The sequence below is a fragment of the Schistocerca serialis genome, chromosome 4, assembly GCF_023864345.2.
Source record: "Schistocerca serialis cubense isolate TAMUIC-IGC-003099 chromosome 4, iqSchSeri2.2, whole genome shotgun sequence".
Taxonomy (NCBI): Eukaryota; Metazoa; Arthropoda; class Insecta; order Orthoptera; family Acrididae; genus Schistocerca; species Schistocerca serialis.
This window is the reverse complement of record NC_064641.1, coordinates 800672224-800693070: the sequence shown is the minus strand read 5'-3', so window position 1 is coordinate 800693070 and position 20847 is coordinate 800672224. Positions and strand designations below refer to the sequence as shown.

The 20847-nt window shown below is 39.5% G+C and overlaps 1 protein-coding gene across 1 annotated transcript in view; it reads left to right on the top strand.

Annotated features, from left to right (window-relative positions):
* The window catches only part of LOC126473394 (bridging integrator 3-like), a 63717-nt gene extending 44586 nt beyond the window's left edge, over window positions 1–19131 (top strand). The window contains exons 3-4 of the mRNA XM_050100403.1: window positions 5169–5343; window positions 17556–19131. Coding sequence (XP_049956360.1) covers window positions 5169–5343; window positions 17556–18095 — 715 coding nt within the window. The 3' untranslated portion in view covers window positions 18096–19131. The remainder of the gene's footprint in view (window positions 1–5168; window positions 5344–17555) is intronic.
* Window positions 19132–20847: the final 1716 nt, after the last annotated feature.

The window sequence follows — 20847 nt, the reverse complement described above, 5'->3', positions numbered from 1 at the left end:
CTTTGTGAAGACGTCAAGTCCAGTTTTTCTCAAAAAACGATTGTCTAATGACAAGGTCATCAAAACTGATTAAAAGCAAAAATGTAATACGCAATCACATATTGAGAAAACCTGAATTGGAATTCACATGTTAAAGGACTTGATCAACCAAGCTCTGCAACTTTACAGATAACAGTAGACTTTTAGAAATGAAAATGTAAAGCTGATTGACTTTTTCTACTTTCATTCACTACTTTGTTATGACATCATGTTCTTTGGTCACTCTTCTTAAGAGGAATGAAGTGTTGGTCACATAGAACCATGTAATAGGGATAATTTGTGATGTTCACTCCAGAAACCTCTTGCAGACAGCTCATAAAACAGTTAGGCATACTGGCAACAGCCTTACAGGACAGTGACTACTACAAAAAGTTTGTTTTCAATGATCAATTGCAATTTGAAAATGTCAGTAACACTCATCATTACAATAATTAAAGTGAGATTCTTTACACTGACCATCAATCATCCATAATGTGGCATGGCAATGAGTGAAGTATTTGGCCAAATAAATCTTTGACAGCTTATCGATTGAAGTAAAGAGTCTTAACGGATAATAAAATTAACTTCAAACATAAATGGGAATCATAATATTTTCTTGACAATTCCTACGCCATAGAATTTCTTAAAACAGTGTACTTTTATAATGCATTTGTGCAGGTGTATTTTAATGTAGTTAAGTGTAAATTACTGTGCGTAAAAAAGAATTATACTTGGCAAAGGTTAAATCGGAAGTCTGTTGTGTAAATGGTCGAATATTGTCGTATTTTTTGCTTTAAAAAAAAAAAAAAAAAAAAAATCATTGTGAGTGTAATCTAACTTATTCCACATTACAGTGAGAGACCGTATGTGTGATTCATGTGCAAGCAAACAACTAATGATCTTCTTTCTGAATAATGCATCTGACAAGTTCATTGAAAACTAGCCATATCTTGACAAATGATCATTCCTATCATTCTAAGGGCTTTTCCAGTTTGTGCCTTGAAAATTACATGGGGGGGGGGGGTTACCTGTCAAAATATCAGAGTTCTTGACAGATTTATCCAGCCACATTCTCGCAAGTTAGTAGAGCACATTAGACGCTGCAAAAAGCTTAAAATTCGAAACTAACTAATTAACTAAATAGCTGCTTCTCCTTGGGTGATATGTCGAACATCATAGTTGTGTCACTCATAACAAGTGAATGTTTGCATACTTCTTGGGTTACTAATTCCCAGTCAATGAAGGCTAGGAAGTTGTCATACACTATTTATGTAATTGGTATTTTGAAAAACATAAACATTTTTTAAACAATGATTTCTTAAAACCAAGAATTGTCATTACTTATTTTGTTCCAGATTCTGACATCATAATACTTTTCATCACTGTTATCTGAGACTGCATCCGAATGATCTGATTGTAAATTTATGAAGATAGGTTCAAGGCTTATATCTGTCTTCACCTCCCTGTTAAAGACCTCATCTTCAAGCTTTTCACCATGTCACACACAGTCTGCTCAAGCTGCAGGAGAGACATTGTGTGAGGCGTCATGCACAAGTGACTCAGTGTTTGTTATCTTGAATGTTTCATTTTTCTGCCACATAACCTTTAACCTATGCCCAAATTAATTCAGTCGGAGTATGGTGTGAGACTGTATCGATGTGCATGTAAGTTAAGTTCATAGATTTTCTATCGTAAGTTGCATAAATTAGCAAGCTGCAGGAGTTTGGCATGTATCTGGCTTGTATTGCGCAGAATATTTTTATTTTAAAGCCAGAGCACAATATTTGCTATTCTGGCATTGTTAATACAATGATGGACCTTGCAGCAAGATATGTCAAGAACTGTTTTGTGTAACACTTCTTGAAAGTGACAGCATTTATTTCCGAATGGTGATCACTGTTGGTTTTCTTACACCTAAGTATAAGTTTGCGCTCAGGAATAAAACCATAAGAAGAATAGCAGGCACAACAGTTATCTGAGGACGTATTCCTACGGGAACTTGAAAACTGCCAGTACCATCATTCTTTTTCCAGCAGATTCCTTGGAATGATTCTGGTTCAACCACGTTTCATCAGAGTAATAATGCAATGTTGAACAAGTATTAAAATATTTAAAACCAATATCTTTTAAAATTTTTTTGATTGATAAAGTGGTACCTTTGAAGTCAATATCCTCATGCATAATACTAACAAGTTGCTGTGAGGTCGAATATCTGCTATTTATATACATTTCAGAAACAGAGTGTAAAACATCCTTGTCAAAACCATCCATATGCATTGTAGATTTGTTGTTACTTCAGTGCCTTCCAGGTGATCTGAAACCAACTACTCCTGACATTTCTACAGTTGTGACACTTTTGTTTACAATTCACTGTATAGTTTCTTTGCCAACACTACGTGCTTTGTGGTCCATTCTTGTGTTATCAGAATGTCAACAGTAGGAGTCCCACGTTTAGATTCAGATTTTAAAAAGTTATAAATGTGGTAAATAACTGCTCTCACCTGCCTGCTTTTGGAGCATTTCATGATTATTGCCGTCACTTGATAGATTTATTTAGAAAGTGCACAAACGTGTGCTTCCACTGCATACTATGGTGCTTTGACTCAGGCTTGTAGTGATGCACCCATGTTTCATCTCTGATGACAGTTTTGCTCAAAAATGCATCACCTTTGTTGTTGAAGCAAGTAAGTGTTGACATACCCTAACACGGGTGAGCTTATGGTCGTCGGTAAGCTTTCTTGGTACCCACTGTGTACAGACCTAATGGAAACTGAGCTTGTCGCCGGGTTATTTGGTAACCGTGATAGCGTTACGGAGATGTTTAATAAACTCAAGTGGCAGACTCTGCAAGAGAGGCGCTCTGCATCGCGGTGTAGCTTGCTGTCCAGGTTTCGAGAGGGTGCGTTTCTGGATGAGGTATCGAATATATTGCTTCCCCCTACTTATACCTCCCGAGGAGATCACGAATGTAAAATTAGAGAGATTAGAGCGCGCACGGAGGCTTTCAGACAGTCGTTCTTCCCGCGAACCATACGCGACTGGAACAGGAAAGGGAGGTAATGACAGTGGCACGTAAAGTGCCCTCCGCCACACACCGTTGGGTGGCTTGCGGAGTATCAATGTAGATGTAGATGTAGATGTAGATGTAGATGTGATGGGCGGAGCCATGGCTGATGTTTAAAGTGGATGCTACCTCATCGATAGCGATTCGCCTATTCACCATAACCATCTCTCGAGTTTGCTGAATGTTGTCATATGTAGTGGAGGTTGATGGCCATCCCACTCCCTCTTCATGTGTTACACTTGTTCGACCACTTTTAAACTTCTCGATCCACAAAAACACAGTTTTATGTGATAGTGCACTTCTCCCACATTACGATGATAGTCTGCAATGAATGCCTGCCCCTCTGACACCCTCTGACCCTCTGACCAGAGGAATCGGATCACCACTTGTTGTTCCTCTTTGGTGCTCACTTCTAATGAAACTGCCATGCTATATATGCAACAGAAGGAAGAACAATGGCGGAAATAAGATCAAACTGTCACAGCGTTACCACAACAGTACAACAATGACATGTGCAGGGACAGAAGACAACGTGCGCAATGTAAAAAATGTTATGGCAAAAGTGTAGATAATTTTTGACTTGCCCTCATACATTCACAGCTACACTGCTACAGAAAATGTCACCAGTGGTTAAGTGAATAGTGCAATCGATCTGTGAATAAAATTGTCACATTGAAGTATGCCAACAGTGCAGCCTACAGGAGAGAGATTCACGCCATCTAGCAGTAATTTGCAGCTAGGTGAATGGAAAGAGAACGCATCTTACTGGCTGCCAGCAGTAATGGGGCAATGTGCAGAATGGATGGAAATTGGGTTGCCTTCCTATGTGACATGGACTATTGTTTATCCTGTGCATACCTCTTCATTTATACATAAGTAGTGCAATCTACATTAATTTAAACCTACTTACTGGTGTCTCAAGCCTTGGTGTCCCTCAAATATCATCAGAAAAGAGACCGTAATGTTGAAATTTATATTCAATGTTAACAATTTTCTCTTTTTCAGGTATGTTTTTCTTGCTATTGCCAGTCCGCATCTGTATCTACCCTACGTTGGCTGTCGTCAGTGTTGCCTAAACAGAAAAACTCATCTACTAATTTTGGTATCTCATTTCCTAATCTAATTTCCTCAACATCACTTTATCTGATTCAGCTACTTTCTATAACACTTGTTATACTTTTATTGACTCTCGCCTTATAATCTCTTTTTCAAAACAGTATCCAAGCCATTCAGGTGCTATTCCTTTACTGTCTCTGACAGAATTACGTTGTTACTGCAAACATCAAACTTAAAATTTTTTCTCCATTAACTTTAATTCACTTTCCAAATTTCTCTTTACTGTTTCTTCACTCTTGATGTTTTGGCCCCTTTTGTTATTGATCCATTTATTGTTGCTGCTATGCTGTTCCACCTGCAGATGATTTTATGATTTATGCTGATCCTTGTCACTGTATTTCTGTTATGTGTATCCATAATCTACTACAATACTTCCTGACTCATTGCTTGCTTTCCCTTTGCATTTCTATGCAGGAAATGTGTCCTAAAATTTTCTGTCTGTTATTTAAAGCTGTTTTTATTTTTTTTTCAATTTTTCAATTAAATCTTCTCTGTGGAAGGCTGATTGTGCAAAAATTATGGTACACTTACTGCCATTTTAAAGAGGTTTTACATTTTTTATTGCTTTTTCTTTTAAAAAAATCAACTTCTCAGTTATGCACCTGGATTACTAATTCCCGTTGTTTCAGAATCTGTTGATTAATTTCTCAGGATGTCTGCTACTACCGTACAGGGGCTATCAGTGAAGAAAACTATTTTTAACCCAGTGTTTGTTGTTTTGATGATCTTGTGTAAGCATAGTAGTTTAGTATAATGAACCTCAGAAATTTCTGTATTTAACATTGCACATAGAAGTGCATTGAGTCACCATTGCTCCATTTGTCACACTGACACCTGGTGCAGTTGTGTGCTTCATGACTTTGTGTGCTTTGTGACTTCTATGTACCCAGATAGACAAGCAGATTTACATTAAAAAAAGTCTTCAGTGAGAGGTTTGTATGAGATTTTAATGGTCTTTCTTTTGTTACAGTTTGGAAGAGATCACAAGAAGATTGCAGAAAGAGATGAAAAAATATTTGGAAATTGCTGGAGCTCTCAGCAAAGCGGAACAGAAAATTAGTGCTGATTTGAGCTCAAGTCAACTGTCTCATCAAAATGAAAGATTTCGCACAATTGTTGATGATTACCATACTGTTACTGTTAAGGTAATTTTTTTATAAATACTAATAAAACTAATTCAGCAAATGCAGACATAACTTGTGTGTTCCGTTTTCAATTGCTTAATGTTTCTGCACATTCACAGTTGGATGACTATACAAATCATCAGACATAGGTCTATGTATTACATCTAATCATGCCTGTCTCAAGGATGCAAATAATCTTTTCAGACTATGGCACTATGTTATTGTTCTGGTTTCCAGCTCAAAGACTTTGTTGATGCAGCTATCTACAGTAGCCTATCATGTGCAAGTATCTTCATCTCTGAATAATTACTATAATCTACATCTCTTGGAACTGTTTACCGTATTCATGCTTAGGTTTGTTCCTCCAATTCCCCCACCTTCTCACTTCCCTGCAGGATATTTTGCCTATCTCATATACAGGGTGACAGTTATTGAACTATATGAAAAAAATGTAAATGAGTTATGAACTACGCCATGCACACACATTAGTCAAATGCAAATGTCGCTACAAATATTCAGAATTGGGTTATGACATGTTTGATGTGCCTGTCATCACTGGTGATGTTGTGGCGCTGACAAACAGCAAAATTCTTCATGACCTGCTGAAGTGTCTGAATATCGATGCTGTTGATGAGCTCCAGAATGGCTCTTTTTAGCTTGGAAATGGTTTTGGTGTTATTGCTGTACACTTCGTCTTTATTACAGCCCCCAAAAAGGAGTAGCATGTGTTCAGATCTGGAGAATATGGCGGCCAATCAAGGCCCATTCCAGTAGACATTCCCAACACTGTCCTCACAAACACTACCCGTTTTCTCAAACTTGCAAATCAAATTATTGATATTTAGCACACTTGGACTGGTTGTCTTCAGCTTTAACTTGGTCACAAGCTTCCTTTGAGCTGCAGTTGGGCTGTTATTGCTTGCACAGTAGGCCTTCACAGGCACTAGACACTCAATTATTTTGACGTGCAAATAGTCGACAACAACAAGGTGCATGTGCGTGCTCATACTAACTCCCATCATGCTGCATGGCCAGCTGTGCAGTTTAAATGTCCTAATGCAAACCGTTCAGAAGTTATGATGATTTTATTTCGTATAGCTCAGTAATTGTAACACTGTAACTTGCAAACCAGGTGAAATAGTCTTTTCATGACTGGCTCTTCTGAGGATCACATTAATTCTGAGAGAATTTCATCTTCTCTAAGGGCTTTGTTTCAAGTTAGGCCATTGTGCGCTCTCAAATTCTTCTTGCAGTATCATATCTCCCATTTCATATTTATTTGTTTGCTCTTTCTGTCTATACTGTTGCTCTCAAGTTGATTTCCCTTTATTGCCCTTCCCTATATTCCTCCCACCTTCCAGATTTTCTGTTTTTGTTGATACATCACACCACATGGTTCTTAGTATTCGTAAAGCTGTTTCTTTTTTTTCCCAAAGGTTTGTTTAATTGTCAATAGGAAGCATCTATCTTTCCCCGTAATCATGTCAGTACTGTGCACACATACAATTTCAGTGTACATTTTCACAAGGAAAGGTGTCAAATGATAACAGTCCCATGAACATAGATATATACAACACCAGATACCTATTGAAGTAATCAGTTTTACGTTTATGATATTGCAGTGCTGTGTTGTTAAGAAGTATGATGCAGTGTTCCTTTGGACATACATGCAATTCCAAAGGAACAGGCACTGCATGACTACAGTCGTTATGAAATACATGAAACGTAGTCACAGTTGCAAATAATTCACGGTTGCGAACATGGGCAGCCGTTAGCTGTATAATGGAATGACAACAATGAGAATTTATGCTGAATCTGGTCTCAGACCTGCTTTATTCGAATGATCTTCTTAACCGCTTTGGCTATCTGTACATGACCCATGGCCAGACCCACATGTCCATATGTCGTCATTCGTGCATCACAACCTGCACTACATATTACGTAATTCCCCTACAGTGGAGGACATTTTAATTGAAAGTTGCTGCATGGTATTGACAGATAAATATTATATTGCAGTGCCTGTTAAGAAGTACAGTGCAATGAGTTGAAGGCAGACACTCATATAAGGCAGGAAATCTGGGTTCGGGTCACGGTCTGGCACAAATTTTCATTGTCGTCATTCCATTATACAGTTGGTGGCTGTCAGTATCCACAACTACGAATACATTTCATGTAATTTTATTTTTGTTCTTTGTTGTTACTCTTATTTTAATTGCGCACATAAAATATGATTTTAACTGTGCACTTAAATCATGCCAAACCATATCATCAGAGCAGAGAATATGTGAAGAAACATAAAGAATGAAAAGTTACAGACAGGCACAATTAAAAGACACTCACATAGCTTTCAGCCACAGCCTTCGCCTGTAAAACACACACACACACAAAAGCACACCTCATGCATGCACAACCACCAACTCCAGCATCTTTAGCGGGAGTACAACATCATGTGGGATGCATGCAGCAATCTGGAGGGGGTGGGGAAGGGGAAGGGATGGTAGTGTATGGGTGGGGGGAGAGAGAAAAATGCTGTCTTGTGGAGTATGTAGGAAGTAGACCGCCAACCTGTGCAGTGTCAGGAGGTTGTGGGCCAGGGAGGTGGGGAAAAAAAGGTGCAAAAAAGGAGAGGTGCAGGGAAAAACGGGTGGATATGTTGACAGAGAGCTGCAAATACACAAGGTTGGAGATGAGAATGGGGAGGAGATGATAGGACAGAAGGGGTGGAAACTGTTGGGTGGAGGGTGAGGGGACATTATGTTACCATAGGTTGAGGCCGGGATAGTTACGAGAGTGTAGTATGTGTTGTAAGGATAACTCCCATCTGCACAGTTCAGAAAATCTGGTGGTGGAAGGTAGGATCCAGATCACTTGAGTAGTGAAGCAGCCACTGAAATCAAATGTGCTATGTTCCTCTGCATGTTGTGCCAAAGGGTGGTCTACTTTGCTCTTGGCCACAGTTTGGAGTGTCCGTTCATCCTGGTGGACAGCTGGTTAGTAGTCATACCAATATAAAAATCTGTGCAATGATTGCAACAGGGCCAGTAAATGAGATGGCTGCTTTTGCAGGTAGCCTGGCTCCTGTTGGGGTAGGATAAATCTGTGATAGGACTGGGATAGGAAGTGCTGGATCAGTGGACTGGGCAGGTTTTTCACCTCGGTCTCACAGGGATATGATCCTTGTGGCAACGGGTTGGGATTGGAAGTGGCATAGGGATGGATTAGGATGTTGTGGAGGTCGGGTGAGTGATGGAACACCACTTTAGGACGGGTGGGAAGTATCTTGGGTAGGATCTTCCTCAGATCAGGGCAAGATGATAGGTAATCAAAGCCCTGCTGAAGGATGTGGTTCAGTTGTGCCACTGCAGGTCGCATTCGGAAGGACGCCGGTTCAATCCCGCGTCCAGCCATCCTGATTTAGGTTTTCCGTGATTTCGCTAAATCGCTCCAGGCAAATGCCGAGATGGTTCCTTTGAAAATGCATGGCTGGCTTCCTTCCCTGTCCTTCCCTAATCCGATGAGACAGATGACCTTGCAGTTTGGTCTCTTCCCCCAAACAACCCCCAACCCAGTCCGGGTCGATACTGGGTGATAAAGGGGTCACTTCCTTGTGGTTTCTTCCTGGGGGTATGAGGTGAAATGACATGGAATATCTGTTTGTGGACTAGGTCTGGGAGATAGTGCCTGTCTGTGAAGGCATTGGTAAGACCCTCAACATACTGAGCAAGGGAGTTTCGTCACTGCAGATATGCTATCCCTTGCAGGCCAGGCTGTACGGGAGGGATTTTTTGGTTTGAAAGGGATGACAGCTGTCAAAATGCAGGTTCTGTTGGTGGTTGGTGGGTTTAAGGTGGACAGAGGTACAGATGAAACCATCAGAGAGGAGAAGGTCAACGTGTAGGAAGGTGGCACAATGGGTTGAGGAGGACCACTTGCAGTGGATGGGAGAGAAGGAATGAGGGTGTGAAGGAACGGAGATTGGGTGTCTTAACCGTGAGTCCAAAGCATGAAGATATCATCAGTGAACCTGAACCAGACTACGGGTTTGGTGTTATGGGAGGCTAGAATGGTCTCCTCTAGGGACCCTTAAAAAGGTTGGCATAGGAGGGTACCATGTGGGTGCCCATGGCTGTGCCATGGATTTATTTATATGCCTTCCCTTCAAATGAGAAGTTGTTGTGGGTTAGGATAAAGTTAGTAAGGTGTATGAGGGATGAGGTAGTGGGTTTGGACTCTGAAGGACATTGGGAAAGGTAGTTTTCAGTAGCGGGAAGACCATGGGCATAAGGGATGTTGGTGTATAGGGAAGGAAAGGGGTGAGGATGGTGGAGAGTCAGTGGGGGAAGTCGTTGGTGTCTTTGACATGGGAGGCTAGATTACGGGCAGTTCGTTGGAGGTAGTGGTCCCTGAGGGCCAAAATTCTTCCAGTGGGGGCACAATAACCAGCCACAATGGAGCATCCAGAATTGTTGGGTCTGGGGATTTTAGGGAGCATGTAGAAGATGGGTGTGCAGGGTGTCATAGGCCGGTATTACACTATCAAATTTCTTTGTCAAAGATTTGATCAAAGATGTGATCCAATATTCCGTCCAATATATTTGACAAAGATCTTTGACGGAGCGCTAGAAGGGGTATTACACTGTCATCAAATTTTTCGTCAAAGTTCAAGATGGCTGACAACAACTTGTTATTAACCGCAGCAGTTCTACGTACTCCAATTGCATTGTGTGCACATGCGGAAAAGAAGTGGGGGGAAAAAATGGAACCATACATACGAGGTTGACAGTCTTAAAAGTCCTGGGATTACAACTTGATAATAAATTCAGTTGGGAGGAGCACACCACAGAACTGCAGAAAGGCCTTAACAAATCTGTATTTGCAATTCGAGTGTTAGCAGACATAGGCAACATAAAAATGAAAAAGCTTGCATACTTTCATTCCATAATGTCATATGGGATAATATTTTGGGGGTAAATCTTGAAGTCAAACAAAAGTTTTCAAGGTCCAAAAGCGTGTAACACGTATTATTTGTGGAGTAAATTCACGGACCTCCTGCAGAAACCTCTTCAAAGAACTGGGTATACTAACTACTGCCTCTCAGTATATTTACTTCTTAATGAAATTTGTCATAAATAATATATCTCTTTTTCCAACAAACAACTCAGTTCATACATACAATACCAGGAACAAAAATGATCTGCACAAGGACTTAAAAGCACTTGCTTTAGTTCAAAAAGGGGTCCACTACTCAGGAACACTCATCTTCAATAACTTGCCAGGAAACAAAAAATTTAGTTAGAAATAAAGATCAGTTTAAAAGGAGCCTGAAAGGCTTACTACTGGCCAACTCCTTCTACTCCATTGGCGAAATTTTTAATAGAAACAAATGATGTATTGTATTTATTCATACTATTAGTATTGTTATTTCAGCTTAAAAAAAATCGACATGTTCCACATCCACGAGGATCTCCTCAGCACGGATCTATGGAACGAAAAACTAATCTAATCTGGGTGAAGCCGTGGGTTTTACGACGACACGATAAAAGCATTCAACAAAACTTGTTACGTGAGCTTACAGTGGAAGATGTCAAGTCGTACATCAATTACTTAAGAATGGATGAGCATACATTTCTGTATGTGCTCAATGAAGTGTATCCTCATATCACAAAGCACAATATTCACTTAAGAACTGCTACATCTTCAGAATACAGGCTCACTATAACACTCCGATTCCTTGCTACAGGAGAGGGTTATGTTAGGTTAGGTCAGGTCAGGTTAGGTCTCCAATCTTCTTAATCTATTTTTGTATTCAGGGTGCCTCACGTTGTAAAGCGCCTCATCAGCTTCAGCTCTATTAATTTTGTAGTTGTCGGCACACACCAATTGTATTTACCGGCAATGGTTATAAAAACAGAACAGACGACAGAGCGCTGCTAGCGCTCCATGTGGTAACATGTCACATTGCAGTGAGCAGAAGACAAGCAGTTTCTTTGATCAAATATACAGCGAGGCCCTAGATTTGATCAAATATTGGACGACATTTGACAAAGTCCCTATTACACTATCAAATATCTTTGACAAAGATATTGGACAAAGAAATTTGATAGTGTAATACCGGCCATAGGGGCGAGAAGGGAAATAGATTCAGGGGAGATGTTCTGGGAAGGGCCTAATGCTTTAAGCGGAGATTGTAGTTTGTGTTGACTTCTGGGATGGGATCACTCTGGCAGAGTTTATTTGGTGGAGAAGTCGGATAATTGGCGGAGGCCTTATGCTATGTAGTCATTTCGATTCATAACAACAATGGTGGAACCTTTGTCCACAGGTAGGATGTAAGTCAGGATTTGTTTTGAGGTTGTGTGTGGCTGGTCTTTCTTCTACTGAAAGGTTGGTTTTCTGATGAAGGAACCAGTGCCTGTCAGCAACTTGACGTGTATTTTTTACAGAAAGTAGCCATCTGTGTTTTCCTATATTGTTGATATTCCTACATGGAGTTTCCATTGTTTAAAAAACGAAAAGATATCTTATATATCTCTCAGTTATGTAGTGCTCAATTTGGTTTTTTACTGGTTTCTGATAAGTACTTCCTTGTAATGTTACACCACAATTTTAATCTTGGCTTGTTATGGGCGTATTATATTGAATGGAAAAAGTTTAAAAAAATTGCTCTCGCATTTTGTGGTATTGACCTTATACATACAAACACAGGAAATTGCACGAGCTGTGAGGTTTATTACGTAGGGATAGCATGAAAAGGTAAACTGCACAAGCATCACAAAATAGAGCAAAATGTGAAATAATTGTGGAACGCAAACAGTTTTCTAATTGTTAAAGAGAGAGAGAGAGAGAGAGGGGGGGGGGGGGGGGGGAACAGTTTTGTTCTGACACAGATTTTTCATGATACATTGGGTCAGTTCATGGGAACCATAAAATATTTTATGGTTTATAGCTCAGATTTGTTTGAGACAGTGGAACTGTGGATGGACAGAAGGCCCTGCACCAAAATATCATGCATGGAAGGAAGTTACCAACTTACAGCAGTTCACCTGAAGTATCAGAGAACTGTCTGTACGCTGGAAAAGTTTTAAATATCAGTTCACTTTTCTGATCTTAGTTTATTCCAATTAACAATAAAAGAAATGTTACATAATATGAAGTTTCTGAATGTCATAAGTTGACACAATAGTTCATGTCCATATAACCGTAACAAGCAAACACCTGTGTATAAGAACTTTGTTAGTAGTTGTGTGAATCCATATGTATCACATTGATAAAATTATTTATGTGTAATAAAAGTCACACAGCAATTCTTGTGTAATGCAAATGGTTGATTAATTACCAAGTGTGGAGCTTTGGTGCATCAGAGTATGAAGCTTCTAGTTTGTTCGCACATTATTGCAGTGATAAAAAAGGTGAAATATCCATTTTTGCGAAAGTTATTTGGACTGATTGTATGTGAATTAAGCCAACACATTGATATATTAAATAAGAGTTTAGAAAGCGGGTCTGTTATGCAGGAATAGTTAATATTTTGAGGTTCTTCAGCTTCACTGCTGCCAAGGCTGTGAAGTTTTCAGTGGACCTAGTTCCTATAGGTTTAATAATCCACATTAGTACACCCAACAAAACATTAGTCAGGCTATGATGACATACTGTCTGGGGTGCTGGAATTTGATAAATAATTAATGTAATTAAAGCATAGCAAACAATGGTTAATCGAGGATGAGATGTAACAATATTATGAAAAGGGTAGTCGCTATTCACCACATAGCCGAGATGCTGAGGCGCAGATAGGCACAACAAAATAAGCTTTCGGCCAACAAGGCCTTTGTCAAAAAAATTTGTAATGCATTACTATACTCAATGTCTGTTGTCTATTTTCTACAAAGGCCTTGTTCCCTGAAAGCTTATTTTGTGACCTATGTGTCACCACAGAATATGACTCGTATGGTAAGTATATACATTATTACCATCGTAAGTAAATGAGTTGAATAGTGACAGAAGGGAGGATGCTGCATATGCCTCTCACATAAATGAAAACAAAAAATAAGTAGGTGTGAACTATGTTACAACAAAGGAAATCAGGAGTTAAGACTTCCAAGATGGAACACAAGAGACATAACATGTGATACCTGCATAGAACAAATATTAGGTATGTGCATCTGGAGATCCCTTTGTTACAAGTCACTGTTGCAAACGCCATGGCACATACACTAATATGAATACATGAATACATTGAACAGACCAGACATGTCAGTGTCTGGATGGAAAGTTCATGGGGGGAGGGGGGGGGGGGGGGGGGGGGGGAAGGAACGAGTGAGATTTGAACCCAGATCTTTGCCATTTTGGTCCAACATCTTGACCACATAACCTGGGCACAGCAGACATTCATGTTCCTCGAAATAGCACATATTAAATTTGGACCATTCACTGTTACTATTTTTCTTCTTTTTTCCACAGTTCCGTACACCTTCTTCCAGTTTTCATACTTGATCTCAGTTCAGTTTTTGACAGGCTATCCAATCAGCCAACTTACCACTAAATCTGAGGGGGCTGTGATAGGGAGTTTTGCTTGTGAGCAACCTTCCCAAAGTTATGAGAAATAAACCTGGATAGGTTTGCTCTAAAATGTAACAGCTCTCTGGACAGTCAGCTGTATTCTTTTGGTGCCACCCAAAACCATAGATCACTCTCAGTTTGCGTGTTGGTCTTCTGTAGGTAACACACATCTTCTGCAGTTCATACAGTCAGCCTCCAGGCCACGTGAGCCTACAGCTTAGGCACCATGTTGCTGCAGCTTACCTGTGTGACTAATACCTCAGGATTTGAGAAGTTTTGTCGAGCAGAACCACTTACAGGCTTGTTGCTAGCTAGTTGTGACAATTGATACATTAGAATTATGACAGGAACTTGTAATTATGATTGCATTCGAACCACTGAGGCATTTATGCTGCCGCTAAGATAATCTTAAATATTCTACTGCCAGGTACCATAACTCGAAAGAATTTTTCTTGTTCTCCTCCATTTGTTTCTATATTGATCTGTGTTCCATGATTTCCTATGTTTTGTTCTTCCTTACTGACTGAGGGCTGACTGCTGGTACCTTAACAGTTTCGTTACGGTAATAGCACTTTTGCCACTCATTTCATTGTTTTCTAATTTATTGAAAGAGTGAGCGTTCATTTAAATGGTTCCCAGTGAATCTATGAAAAACATTTATGTTTCATTGAGCTTGTGGTTGACACATTTTAGTAGAATTTTGTTGTCTCTTCTTGTGCTTGATTTGAATCGTTCTTGGCAACCATTACTGTGATCAGGCATGAGGCCAAGGCAAATTAAATTTGCAGTGAGAGAAGAATTTGGTGCTTTAGGCAATGTGAGGATAGCAAGGTTGGATGGTAGAGTGCTCGTTTTAAGCCATGCTTATGGATGCAGGCTCCATTTTCACAACCAACAGGAGAGATAACGCTAATACCAATGTGACGTTGCCTCTTGGCTTGATAATCGCACAAGTTTCTTCAGATGTGGCATGTCCATCCTGTAGAGTTACCAAGTTGTGGGGATGCTGATTGTCAATCTCATCCACTGTGTGATTAAGATTGGGTAATTTAGCAGTCCTGTTGAGGTGCTGTAGGATACCTGCATGTTAGTCAAACCAGGAGGGTATGCAAGCTGCCCTCTGAAAACGGCTGTAGCATTTTGGAAGGCTGGAGTGTGCGCACCATACCAATTATAAAGATTTAAAAGGAATGGCACCACTTAGTCACTGAGAATATTGAAATGAACATTCTGATTCATGTTCACAATTATGTGAATGAGTAGTCCCAAGTCATGGTACACGAATATTTCCCAAATCATAACAGAACAACCTGCAGCCTACACTACTTCCTCCACACATTGCAGGATAATTGAACTGCCCTCAGTGCCATACATCAATTGAAAAGAGGCAAAATCATGACTCTTCAGATTACATTACACATCAGCAGTTAGCTGCTGTCCAGGATCTGTGTTGTCTGGCCCGTTGAAGACATGCTGCTTTTGCCGCTGTGAGGACTGACCTTTTGTGAGGTACCTGTATCCAAATATACATTGCATGCAATTCCCTTTGTACTGTTCATTGTGAAACTGGCTGAGGTGGACTTGCATTCACAGACAACATCAATTCCTATTTTGAAACTTACTTTCATTGGAAAGGCATGACACTCATCTCTGATACATGTCAGTTAGGATCTTTCCACAGTCACTAGTATTCATTGTGTTACATGAATGTGAGTGACAGAGCATTACTTGTAGACATGTTGGACAGTCCGCATTTGATACAACAACCAATAGGGCTGCTACATTCACAGTCGTTTGGTCATATGCGTATTCAAACATGATAGCATGTATCAGCTGTACTGTCATGCTTTGACAATGAGTCATCTTAATGCAATTATTCCACACAACTGGCAAATGTCCGCCTCTGGTAGCTGAGTGGTCAGCGCGACAGAATGTCAATCCTAAGGGGCCAGGTTCGATTCCCAGCTGGGATGGAGATTTTCTCCACTCAGGGACTGGGTGTTGTGTTGTCCTAATCATCATCATTTCATCCCATCAATGTGCAAGTCGCCAAAGTGGCGTCAAATCGAAAGACTTGCACTTGGCGAACGGTCTACCCGACAAGAGGCCCTAGACACACGACATTATTTAATAGCAAATACACACACCACTGTACTTCTATGACTTAGTTCTTATTATTGGATAGCTTTTTTCATTGTTTCCTCTTTTTCTATATGTTATTTAGAAAGCCACATAGTTGAACATTGTAAAATTTCATTATAATTTTGTGAGAACTGACTCCCCATGTTTAACACTGAAAACATTCACATTGTTTGCTTGTGATTTCATAATGAGTTCGAATCAAGTCTAAGACAGTATGTTTCTTTTTTCCAAAACCTCAACATTTCCCCTTCCTGGATGGGGCTTTATACGAACCTTTTCTCACTTGACACCATAGATTTTGGGGGGGGACCCAACTTTAGTAGCAGATATCATTGAAGTTTTTATGCCTGCTGTGATAAGCAACCCTTCCTCAAGTACACAGAAAGTCTGATTAAGTTTTTTCATATACATGTCGCTCAAGAAAATATATCCTTCCTTGATTCTAAAAATCTCCCTTACTTTCAAACCAATTAATTAAATAAAAATGATGATTGAAGTAATTTCGATAATGATTTAGAAATAAAAAAAGATATATCCTTCTGATGAGATTCAAACCGACAACATCTTGCATGTGAAGCTACTACCCTATCTGTTACACCATGCAACCAGACTGTTGTTGTTGTGGTCTTCAGTCCTGAGACTGGTTTGATGCAGCTCTCCATGCCACTCTATCCTGTGCAAGCTTCTTCATCTCCCAGTACCTATTGCAGCCTACATCCTTCTGAATCTGCTTAGTGTATTCATCTCTTGGTCTCCCTCTATGAGTTTTACCCTCCACGCTGCCCTCCAATACTAAATTGGTGATCCCTTGATGCCTTAGAACATGTCCTACCAACCGATCCCTTCTTCTAGTCAAGTTGTGCCACAAACTCCTCTTCTCCCCAATTATGTTCAATACCTCCTCAACCAGACTAAACAATACAATTTTTTTAACTTTATTGAGTGTCACACAAAATTCTGAATTTTGCTTTCTTCAGTTACTCGCAGACGAGGGCCCACCAGGGTTAATGGCTGCAGCATGCGATATCTGGGATTTTAACCGACATCACCACATAGACAATTTCAAAAAATCGATCTCCCCATTGGGGACCTCTCCTTGCAAGAATCGAGAAAAATGTATAAGGTCTATGGTGTTGCACATTGTTACTCCTTGTTTCAAAATATTCCCCATATAGGCAATATCTTGAGCATCTATATTATACAGAGGCTTGGTGCAAATATACTCTATTTGCATACAGCCATTTGTTTCTTCAAATAATCACAAAACAAAAGTGAAGCCAGTGGAAGAGTAGTGTGACACAATGCAACCAAAGTATTTAGCATTTAGCTCTTGCATGTTGCACAAAGCACATAGTGGAGAAACTGTTAAGTAACACATCAGGGACGAGAACTGAAAACTACTGATGTTATAGTGAAGTGTATGCTTGTTGTGGAGCAAGCAAGAAGTTTTATTTGCAGCTTTGTATTAAGTTGTTGTTTTATTGCAAGAAAAGGCTTTTACTTTGTCTCTGAATTGTCTCTTATATTTTTTACAGGGTGTAGAAAATGTTCCAGAATTATCTAAAATATGTCAACAGGGGTTCTTGGACCCATTAAAAAAGTACGGAAGTTTCTTCAGTGACATTGATGCCACATTTCATCGCCGTGAACAGTTGGTACAAGAATGGAAGAATGCTGCTGCAAAAGTGCGCCGCCTTGAAGAACGTGAACGAACTGCTAGCAATGTTGTTAAATTAGAACGTGAGAGAAAGACTGCCGAGACAGCTGCAGAGGAACTTATAGTGTGTCACAAATCACTTTTGTCAGATGTTACTCAGTTTTATTCACGCCGTATCGACTATTTGCAGCCTTCATTGCAAGCCCTTGTATTAGCTCAGCTGGATTACTATGGGGAGGCTACACGACTCTTTACTCTCCTTGTCCCTACACCTGCATCAGGATCTGCGGCAAAAGGTTCTCCTTCTTCTGCCGCAATTATTGAGTCAGAATTTCAGCAGTCTGTTCAATCAAAGTTGTCACAAATAAGGGCGCTGTCAATTGTGAAACAATCCAAGGGCAGTTCAGTACATACATAATACGTACAATATTCTGCTCTAGATAATAGTGCAGGAATAACAGTGACAAAAGATATGTAAGTTTTCAACAGCTACTTATTTTCTTTGTCCTGTTCGGCTGTGACCCACCAAGCCAGGTGTTACAAAGTTTAAGGCACTGAACTCCCATTTGGAAGGTGTGGGGTTGAAATCCTATCTGACCAAGGTTTTTGTAGTTTCGCTAAATTGCCTAAGGCAAATGCCAAGATGGTTCCTTTTCAGAAAAACCCTGTTCAGTCTAGGTTTGTGCTCAGTCTCTAGTGACCTCAATGGCAAAATTGAACCCCAGCTGTCATCTGTTTAAGACCATATATCTAAGTCTGTTTTCTTTTTTCCTGATGGAAGGCAGAGCCTGGCTCTTAATAGCAAACAGCCAGTGCAGGTTAATTATTAACAAATGAAAGTCGTACTGTAGCTGTAGCGTATGAGTTTTGCCCAGGTATACAGTTTGGTTGACTGGTGAAAGGCAGTTAACAATCATTGTTTACTGGAATTAAGAGCTTTCAAATTGTTCACATTTTGGTTGCACTTTGGCGTAGAGCTTTTGAGGTTTTCCCTGAAAGGTACAAAGAAACAAGATTTGCAGTCCAGTACGAAAGGGCTTGTGTGAAGCATTTATTGCAATAGACAGACATTGTTGGTAGAATTGGCATATTGTCAAAGGAAAATTTTGTGACTGACGAATGTTAAAAAAAAATTATTGCCATGCCCAATTACTCTCATGTTTCCAGATTTGGCTATTTTCTATTGTAAGTGGTCATCTTCAGAACTAATGGAAAGAAAATGAAAAATAATAACCATTGTAATGGAATCTTGTCTTACTACTTAAAACCAAATGTACTTAACATTTCGTGCCTGCAAGCATGTCAGCTGTTAATTACTGAATAAGTTACATAGTCCAGAAATAAAGTAACTAACTGTGTCAGAATTTAAAGGATACATATATTTTAAAAGTTATACTCATAACCAATTTTCCATGGTTTGATAGTAATTCTATTGCTCTCAGACTTTTGTTCAAATTTAATACAACTATTAAAAACAGTGTTTAAAAAATGTTCTGTTTTAATTTTTTTGAGGGTACATTTTAAGAAATTACTGTTATAAAAATCTGGTAAAAGAGATTGTAATTAGTTCATTGTATCGTCAGCAGAAGGCATTCTTGTCCTGAATTAGTAAGTTATTTTCATTTCAGCCAGATGATTGGTGCAGGCGACATGGGCTGGATAACACTAGATGGCTCCTTCACTTCACAGCTATGTAGGTTCCAGCTGGCATCATGTTTAATGCTATCAGTGAAGCAAATTAATGAAAACCATTCTACATATTAAAATTGACGTCCTACAGACCTATTTCTGTTTTTAGCACAATTTATCATGTTCCTTTATCTTCATAATGTGTATTTTCATTATTGATGGGAATTTTTGGAAGCACCACAGTTTTTATTGCAAAAAGAATTTGCTGAAAATAGAATTCCATGAAGACTCTTGTGTAATTTTTCGAACATGTTTGTGGAGATGTTTGTAATAATTTTATGTGGTTTACAGCACATCCCCAAACAGTTACGAAAGAGGACGTACAAATAAAATACACAGTTTCTGAAGATGAGTGTGTAACTTAATAATGGTCTGTAAAAATGAAAATATATATATATATACAGGGTGCCCCTTTTACCTTGACCACTTAAATTACTGTTTGTCCAGATGCAAATTACAAAATGTTTCAAGCAAATGTTCTCTAGCCATCAGGGGGATATCAATCAGCATGATTTCCTTCGTTGTAGCTTTGTTTTATACAAAGATATGAACAGCGATATGACTTTTTTAAATGCCACCCTGTATTTTTTATTCGGTAATTCATTTCCTCCCATAAAGACCTATTCAAAAATGTATCATGGTGTACCATTCACTGAAACACGACGTTATTAATTATATAACACAACATTGACTTTGAGACCGGGATCACAAACTCATCCACTTGCTGGAGTTGTCAGAAAACAAATGAAAACCAAGTAAAAACTTAACACAAAATTGACTTTGACTCTCCTGTACCATTACCCAATGGTAGAACATTCAGAGGTGCTCAAAGTGGTGGCCCAGGACACCGATACACTGGTGCACTCATTGAATGAAAGAATTATTTACTGCTGTTGCCTGCTAAAGAGAATTACAAGCAAGCAGGATACAGTCCTGCATGTCCTCTGGAGTTGTTGGAATATCGCGATAGACAACGTCTTTTATGCTTCCCCAAAGAAAATAGTTCAGAGGATTTAAATCAGGAGACCTAGTAGGCCAAGTAACTGTTTCTCCTCGACCAATCCATCTGGCAGGATGCCTTCTGTTCAGAACACGACATGCACACAAGGCATTATGTGCTGGACATCCATTGTGTTGATACCACATAAGCATTCTGGTTCTTAGTGGCACTTCCTCCAGAAGAGAAGGAAGAATTCGTCTGAGGAAGTTGGCATACGCTGTGCCGTTTAGACTGCCATTGATGAAATAAGGGCCAATAATTGTAGTACCAAGCATCCCACAGCAGACGTTTTTCTCCATTGATGCTGATGTTCCACCTGTCTAAGCCATCGTGGGTTGTCGCTGGACCAATAATGCATGTTTCTTGTATTTACCGGTCCTTCGTTTGAGAAGGAACATTCATCGGTAAATAGAACATTGAAGAAGAAGTTAGGGTTGGTGGGGATTTGCTGCTGTGCCCACTGACAGAACTGTACACAATT